We start from the raw sequence: 8,695 nt of genomic DNA on the forward strand, positions 1-8,695 counted from the left end.
GAAATGTGGAGGGACGCGGGCGGCCGAGCCCTTGCTCGCCGGCGCCGGGGCAGGGGCCTCGGGTGGCGTCAGTTGGTTGCAGACGTGAAGATGCACTAGGAGATGTGTTGCTCCAGAAATGAATCTTGGATGCCATTGCTCGCGAGGATAAGATCAGGATCAACATGTGTATGACGCAAGGAGGTTTCCAGACGTGGCTCAAGGGGCACAGCTTTTCCCATGTAGAAAGCCTTTTTTTCTAGTATTTACTAGAAAATTTGATCCTTTTTTTTTCAATAGTGGCGATAGTCGCACGTAATGGCAGATCACGGCCATATTATTAAAAGTTTGCGGTAAGAAGGGGTTTCGTTCTAGTGCCCGAAAATAATATTCCAAAGCCTTTGGGGGGAGGCGTCTAAGATTTGTAAAGATTAATTAATCAATTGTACCCTGCAACCTTGGAAATACTTTTATATTTTGGCTTCAAATAACGTAAATGGAAATTGCAGAGCAATAGGTAGACTTGATCTATTGAAGTTTCCAGCTATAAGTTGTTATGGTGGAGGTCGCAGGTTGGAATCCCACAGAGTGACCCGGTTTGCTTTTTTCCATTTAGTAGCAATAGAGTGATAGCTTCTGCATCACTAAAAAGTACGCGCTCACCTAGCGCAGGCAACACTCACACCCACTGCCGTGGGGGGCAGCCACCAGCTGTCACGCCATGCTGGCAGCACATACTGCGGCCTACAGGCGGAGGCACCATATATATGCACCATGCGACAAGTTATAGCATCACTTTTATGTATTTTATACAAGTTTAGGCAAGTTAAGGCACCTATGGTGTATTTAACTTTTTCTATGTGCATCCTGCAACTAAAAGCTTTCGTATGGTGTTGATGAGCGTCGGATGGGAGTCATACGATCTTTGACTTACACAAATATAAAATGACAAGCTGTCCCAGGTATACCAAAATGCTAAGTCAACTCCCATTTATACTTATCTGCTCGCATCACACAGAAAATTTACACAGATGGTCTTGAGCCTAACTGGAGCACGTAACCAAACATAACCTAATGACGACGAGGGCATTTCCGAAGTAATCAACCCAGTGGAGTGAGAAACAAAATGACAGCAAAACACAAAATCATCACAATCCTTGTCGACAAATGCCAACTGCTATAATAGTACATGCCTCTCAACAATTCATCTCATCATCTTACTCTCCAACCCTTACGCCAAACCCAAACTTGTTATCCTTCTTCCAGTGATCAATCTGCACAAGATTGTACATCAAAATCAGCCTTTCAACTCGAATCTGGACGACTCGTCTATCAGGGAAAAACCATTGAAAACAACTAGGCCCCGTTCGGTTTACAGGATTTGCGGCCATTCCAAAGGAAAGCTAGCTTGTACAGGATTTCTTTCCTTTTACCTGTTCGGTTCAGAGGAAGGCTGCAAAACATTCCATAGGAAAGCATTGCTAGGCATGCAGATTTCACAGGATTGGGCAAATCCACCCGGAGCACATTTTTGGGCGGAGTCCCGAGGCAAACAGAGCAGTTGCACTGTGTGGCAGCATAAAATATTCAAGCAAAAGTACGGTGCTGAACTAGTAGCCTAGTAAAATATTGGGTTAGCTACTGTTCATTACTCTAGCCGTTCTGTGTTTTTGTGAGCCATCCGAACGCAGGTCCTAGCTCCTATCCCTTGTTTCTCTTTTCCACAGTTTTCCACTATTCACTCAATCCAATTCCTGCACAGTTTGTTTTTCCTTTGTTTTTTATGCCTGCACACTGAACGAAGCCTCAATCCAATTCCTGCACAGTTTGTTTTTCCTTTGTTTTTTATGCCTGCACACCGAACGAAGCCCTAATATGTTTGTCCCTGTTTTGGCAGTGCTTGATTCAACATGCTAAAAGGAAAGGCAGTACAATAACACAGGTCCTTGCATGGAATAAGGGAAGAGGTAAACTGACCTCTGCAGAAAGAACCAAGGTAGCGTATGGGTTGATTTTCTCCTCCAAAAGAGCAGAAACTGCGCCATTGGTATCTACATTTCCCCTCAAACGACTCTGCAATGTTGAGCCACAGTGTGGTTAAGCTTTTCACATGCAACTCAGACATGAATTGACCATAGACTCAAATGCACTTCAACAGAAACAGTATTTTAAAAGAAAATTTTGTGCCCAATTCTTTTGCTACCGGAAGTTTCACAGAAATAGTCAAATATGCCACAAATTTGCAGCTACTTTTATGTTCAATAAATATCTTGCCAAGGTGATCAATGCCATCAAACATGAAAAAACTCTCATGGTATGCCTGTCTCCGGAAATAAACATAAAGAAACTTGCGGTTACATCTGCTGTCATAATTGAATCCAATGCATGGTTACAACTACTGTCATATCATTGGCATGAAATCCAATGCATGGGAAAAAGATGTCAAACAAACTATCAGTGCACATAGCATACCTGTCTCATGATATAATCATAACCCACACTTGCTGTTACATCCTTTGACATATGATTGTACATGAAATCAGTAGCAAGGGAAACCTGCATAAAGAAGTTTACGAATTTGAACAAGATAATAACAGAGAAAAGTTTCAAAATGCTACGACAGAAATATAACCTTATTAGAAACTTTCTGAACGTAACTCAGTGAAACCAGTCCAGTGCTTGCAATTTGTCCAGTTGCAACCTGAAGATATTAGTGGCATGGCTCTATCAGATAAAATGAAATATAATATAGTATTAGTTTTTAATTTGTTGTCTATTCAATCATCCACCATCACTTTGATAATAATAAAGTAATATCAGCATCAGTTCTAGAGTACATCTTGTGACAACTTATTGAGTGAGAAAGAACACTTTCACAGAAGCTTGAAAAGAGCTCGAAAATTTTGCTAATCACCTAAACGAACAACTTGACTTTACCATGTGCACGAGATGATACCCTACACAAAACATAGAATCACAACTATGGCGTACTTGTCACATGATGCAAAGCAAGTGAAATACTTAAGCATTCACATTGCCTCAACCATGAGAAACAAACTCTAGAAAGCGCAGTAACTCTCTGGAGACTGCCGAGTAAAATAAATGCTTAGAAATTTGCACCATTGTTAAACTTTTCCAAGAGGGAATCAGACAGCACACTTAATAAATGATCTGCAAATAAATGCTTATAAAATTGCACCATTATTACTATTTTCCAAGAGGAATTCACTTGGCGCAGTTATTAACTGACTGGTAGTTAGATTTCATCAATACACAGCAAACCTGAGTGTTTTAGGCCCAGTTTCCTGCACTTAATATTCAATATTAACACAAGGTGGATACTTTGTGCTTTCCCATACTGGACAAGTTTTTGTTTTCTTAGTTTCCAGACAATTCACGATTAGAACCCCAAAAATCAGCATGTATTATTCCAATATTAGCAACCTGAACTAAATGTTGCTTTGTAACAGTGTGTAAAATGGCATATCTCAGCATGATCAAAAGGATCAGTAGGCAAAAACCTGATCAAGCGACAATTCCTCAAATGCAGTTTTTCGGCCATAAATGTGATTGGAATATTAATGCATCACAAATTCCAAATGCCTAACTATTTTATATGGATCATGGTTATGAACAGTAACGAATACAAAAAACTTTACCATGTTCTTCGTGTCATATCTAGCAAGAAAGCCAACTCCTGATTTCCTTTGTTGTTGAAGCCAAAAACCTTCAGTTCCCAGGGAGAGGTTCTTCGTTACACTCTGAAATGCACAAGTAAAATATGTTGCAATAGTCTTAAGTATCGAAATGATGGGACAGAAAAATATTTTTTAGAATATACTGTCTGAGATCTTTTTTTTATTGTAAGTTGTAGGTTAAATTGACGACAGTATGCTGTCTTCTCTATATGATATGATTCATTTTTCTAGCATCCAGTATATGCAATAAAGTGATAAACTATTAGGGAAATATGAATGCCCAACTAAGATTGGAATGATAGATCTATGGTTATTATATCGGCTGCGTTTGGCTTGGAAACATGCTTGGTTCTGCTTAATATGAATGCCAAGCTTCTTTGGACAGTTAAACTTTGAGCAGACTAAGAAAAAGGAAGATCTTCATTTTTAGACTAAAATTGTCTGAAGTAGTACTTCCTATGCACAAAGAGTGGTCTACTGATGCACACTGAGAGCACACCCGTCTACTGCATCTACACCCTGCCAGCCTACCGCACACCATACCGTCTTTACCCTGAGTATTTTAGTTGCAAACACAGTACTTCATATTTATCAGCGTGGCCGTTCTGCTATAACAATGGGAATTTGACTTTACCTCCATGCATAAATGGTCACTAGTTTTTCTCAATAGTTGCTTAAATCACAATGGATTTTAGCAGCGTGCATCAATGCTAAAAATTACGGAATTCATACTGCCATTAACATTTTGGTTAAAAATAACCATATTTTCCAAATGTAGTCGCAAAAGGTGGATACTAATACTTTATCATCAAATAGATACAAAGTCTCTATTCATGATACTAGTGCTTTAGTTTTATGTGCCAACAATTGACATAAATTGGTGCATCATCTATACCTGGATGTAGTTCCCTCCATAGAAGCCATTATTCCCGACTTGACATTGGGTTCTAAAATCTTTGCCCTGGAATAAATGACAGAGGAGCAAAAATAAGTTATGAAATCATGCAGATCGTCAGACAGATAAACTAAGATTACAGCAGATGAAGGAGGTAAAATACCATATGTTTTCTTCAAATATGATACTATTAAACATTAAGAACCTAACTCCTACATATCTTAGTTGGGTATCTATAGGTTTTCCGACACCAATAACGGAAGACTACACAATATTAGGAACAACAAATGCATCAATGCCAACATTAGAAACATCACACGGTCAGCAATTCACGTGTAACTTGTGCTACCATTAGCATGTACCACAAAAGGCATCTTTGATAGACGTAAGATGTGAACAAATCTCAGGAGCAGACAGGCAAAAATAACTAAAACTTATGTGCTAGATTCCAAGTTTAAATGAACAGGACATTGATTTGAGAGAGGTATAATGAGTCCAAACAGCAATCTAAGAGCAGTAGCATTGATGTATATTTATTAACAGCACAATGCGGGACATGGTATCATAGTTCCCTGTTGGACAGTGGAAGTATCTTACCATTGGCATGATGCTGCCCATAAAATAAGATGATAAAAAAAAACGCTTGCAAAATCAGGAACTAAATGCTCAAAAAGAGACTGACCTTGTAATCCAAATTAAACATGCCTTGGGAATAACCAGGCTCGTTTGTCAACTGCGGAAACAAAAACAAGTTAACTTAGAGACTCAACAACATTCAGTGGAGCAAGCTCATACTTGTGCCCAAAGCAATCACCTGAGCATTCATTTGTGCGCAAAGATTTTCTGTGACTTCGTACTTGACACGTCCATTCAGCCTTCCGTCGGGCGCGATCCTACCGATGAGCATCAGCTAATAAGAGGAAAACACATTTAGATGATGAAAACATTAAAAAAAAAACACATGAATTTAACCTGACAGAATAAAACCTTGGGATCAATATAGTTGGCGCCAAACTCGTACTGGGAGGTGGGGACCTTGATCACTTCAGGTCCCTGTGAAGGGACCTCCATGGATCCCATTGACGCACTGTCACAAGCATATGCAACGGAATCGTAAACATTGCAGCCAGATCGCTACTAGCAGTTTAGCTGAAAAGAAACGATGGGCATTGGGAAGGGTACCTGTGGCTCAAAAACAAGACCTGGCTGACCGGCTTGACGAAATCGAAGCGAAAGCCCTCGAACACGTCGGTCTTGAGCGTCACTGTAACGAACAACATGGAAGATGGCAGCATCATTAGAAATCGATTCGATTGGCAGTGATGTCAGACGCAAGGGAGGGACGTTCTTACTCGAGGCCTCGCGCTGGGCTTCTTCGTAGGGAATAGGGCAGCGGAGATTCAGGTAGTCCACCTTGTCGTCCTCCGCCGCCTTGTCCTCCTCCTGGGGCGGCAACGGCGGGGGAGGCATCGGGGCGTAGGGAAGAGGTGGCGCGTCGGCGGGAGCTGGGGAAAGAGGCGGAGGAGCATCCTCGTGGCTGAACGTCGAGCCCATGGCGGCGGCGGCGGCGGCGGCGGCGGCGGCGGCGGGAAGCGATCGGTGCGCGTGCGATTTGGGGTGGCGTAGGTTGTGCGAGGCGAGTTTTGGCTTGCGCCGTCGGCTGGGGACAGAATTTAGGGAGGTGGGGTTTTAGGAGGGTTTTCTCTGCTGTTGCGCGGACCGCGAGCTATCTTATCTGGGTCGCTAGATCGGCCTCGAGATTCGTGTTACCGGACTTTACTACCCCTGTTTTTACTCCTCATCAAGTATACACGGAGAGGAATTCAAAAAAAAAAAAGTATACACGGAGAGTCCGATGCAAGCTGTTCCTAGAATTGGAAACGGATTCGACAAATACTCTTACAAATCCGCCCCTCAAGCCTCATCCTATCCCCGTGCGCCCCTCAAGCCTCGAAGACAAAGAGCCGCCTTCTCAGGGCCGGCTGGTCCAAGCGGCCGGCTGCAGGAGGGCGGCAGTTCCCAGAAGACCGCCTTAAGGTGGGCCGACTCCTGCCAGGCGGCCTCCAGAGAGTCCGGCTCGTAGGAGGCGGACCCCCTCCGCCCCCTTGAAGTTTGCACCACATTAAGACGACGAGACGGGGCGTGGCTATAGTGCAGCCTGCCCCTCTAGAATTCTGGGTCGAGCGTGGCCACAGTGCAGCGTACCGGGCGGACATCCCTCGCCCGGCGTGGCACTATTGCCATGCAGCCCATGGCAGAGAAGGCCACGCTCCCACTACGGGTTGTCCGTACGGCCTGCCGGCGGCGGGCCCTACCTGCTCGTGAGAAGCCAGAAGGAGGCGAGCTCCGACCAGTCGGCGTGGGGGAGGCCGACTCCTAGCAGGCGGCCCTCCCCCTCCCTCAAAGTCTGTTTGCCATTAATCAGAAGAGACGGGGAGTGGCTACAGTGAACGCCCACCAGGCGGAGGTACTATAGCCACACCTTCCCCGACAAAAGCACACATTCATCAGTGGCATTGCCATAGTACTGAGAAGCCAGCAGGACCCGCAAGCGGCGGGCACGGCCTGTCGGAGAAGTATGAGACATCCGGCGGGCCCCAGCGGCCGGCGGAGAAGCCGGCGACCATAGACACTGACGGCCGGGTCCTACACCCGACCAGATTACCTTTGTACCCCTGGGGGGTAGGCCTATATAAACCCCCCAAGGCACCCATGCAAAGGGTTCAGACCTTAGTTCACCCACACATACACATAGAGAGAGGAAGCTGGGTGAGGGAGTCCTGGACTAAGGGGTCCTCGGGCGTCCGGCCTGTTGGACATGGGTCGGACTAATGGGCTGTGAAGATACAAGACCAAAGACTCTCTCCCGTGTCCGGATGGGACTCTTCTTGGCGTGGAAGGCAAGCTTGGCGACCAAATATGAAGATTCCTTTCTCTGTAACCGACTTTGTACAACCCTAGTCCCCTCCGGTGTCTATATAAACCGGAGGGCTTAGTCCAGAAACATATACAGGCTAGACTTCTAGGGTTTTAGCCATTACGATCTCGTGGTAGATCAACTCTAGTAATACTCATATTCATCAAGATCAATCAAGCAGGAAGTAAGGTATTACCTCCATAGAGAGGGCCCGAAACTGGGTAAACATTGTGTCCCGTGTCTCCTGTTACCATCGACCTTAGACGCACAGTTCGGGACCCCCTACCCGAGATCCGCCGGTTTGACACCGACATTGGTGCTTTCATTGAGAGTTCCACTGTGCCGTCCTCAAAAGGTTTGATGGCTCCTTCAATCATCCACAACAATACTGTCCAAGGAGAGGTCTTCCTCCCCGGACAGATCTTTGTGTTCGGCGGCTTCGCACTGCGGGCCAACTCGCTTGGCCATCTAGAGCAGATCGATAGCTACGCCCCTGGCCGTCAGGTAAGATTTGGGAGCTTGAACTACGTCGCGGATATCCGCGGAGACTTGATCTTCGACGGATTCGAGACCACGGCGGTCGCTCCCCATCACCACGATGAACATGGCTTAAATCTGTCATCGGGCCATACCAAGGAAATTGCACCAGTAACCGCCCTGGCCTTAGATCCGGAGCAGATCGCGCCATCCGAGGACGGGAAGCTCAACCCCGCCACGGAAGCCGCAGATTCCGTGGCATTGGAGCCGCACACAGACCTAACCTGGAGTGATGTCTGTGTCACCAGAATCTCGGACTCGTTTCCGGCGATAAGTTTTGAACCATGTGCGTCCGCATATGCCGAGCTAGATCGGTCCTCGATCGCCGAATTCAGCCCCGCGGACATCTTCCGGCACTCGCCTTTAGGCGACGTGCTGATCTCATTAAAAAATCTATCCTTAGCGGGGGACTCACAGAATTTCGCTTCCCACCCGCCACCCACTACATAACCACTGTCGAGGACTTAACCGACATGCTCGATTAAGGTTCCAAAGACATCGACGGTATGGACGACGATGCAGATGAGGAGCATGGCCAAAACCCGCCGTTTACCGGACGCTGGACGGCCACTTCTTCGTACGACGTATACATGGTGGATACACCTAAAGAGAATAACGGCGAGGACAAGGAAAATCCAGTTGAGGATGAGCCTCCTAAGACACAACCAA

The 8,695-nt window shown here is 45.5% G+C and overlaps 1 protein-coding gene across 1 annotated transcript; it reads right to left on the reverse strand.

Annotated features, from left to right (window-relative positions):
• Window positions 1-944: 944 nt before the first annotated feature.
• LOC123069688 (mitochondrial import receptor subunit TOM40-1) lies at window positions 945-6,279 on the reverse strand. The gene is made up of 11 exons (XM_044492618.1): window positions 5,925-6,279; window positions 5,755-5,836; window positions 5,560-5,659; window positions 5,387-5,482; window positions 5,255-5,305; window positions 4,573-4,638; window positions 3,639-3,740; window positions 2,612-2,680; window positions 2,452-2,535; window positions 1,957-2,052; window positions 945-1,253 (listed from the first exon to the last, which is right to left on the reverse strand). Exons 1-11 carry the CDS (start codon window positions 6,124-6,126, stop codon window positions 1,197-1,199), a joined length of 1,005 nt encoding a protein of 334 aa, XP_044348553.1. The 5' UTR covers window positions 6,127-6,279; the 3' UTR covers window positions 945-1,196.
• Window positions 6,280-8,695: the final 2,416 nt, after the last annotated feature.

This window comes from Triticum aestivum, chromosome 3B, assembly GCF_018294505.1.
Source record: "Triticum aestivum cultivar Chinese Spring chromosome 3B, IWGSC CS RefSeq v2.1, whole genome shotgun sequence".
Classification (NCBI taxonomy): Eukaryota; Viridiplantae; Streptophyta; class Magnoliopsida; order Poales; family Poaceae; genus Triticum; species Triticum aestivum.

What these genes read in the sequence shown, in the direction of transcription:
- LOC123069688 (XM_044492618.1), bottom strand. Translation starts at nt 6,126, where the DNA reads ATGGGCTCGACGTTCAGCCACGAGGATGCTCCTCCGCCTCTTTCCCCA. An exon ending in CCAACTATATTGATCCCAAG is followed by an intron (nt 5,483 to 5,559) that starts GTTTTATTCTGT and finishes TCCTCTTATTAG; the next exon opens with CTGATGCTCATCGGTAGGAT. An exon ending in ATGATTATATCATGAGACAG is followed by an intron (nt 2,053 to 2,451) that starts GTATGCTATGTG and finishes TCAACATTGCAG; the next exon opens with AGTCGTTTGAGGGGAAATGT.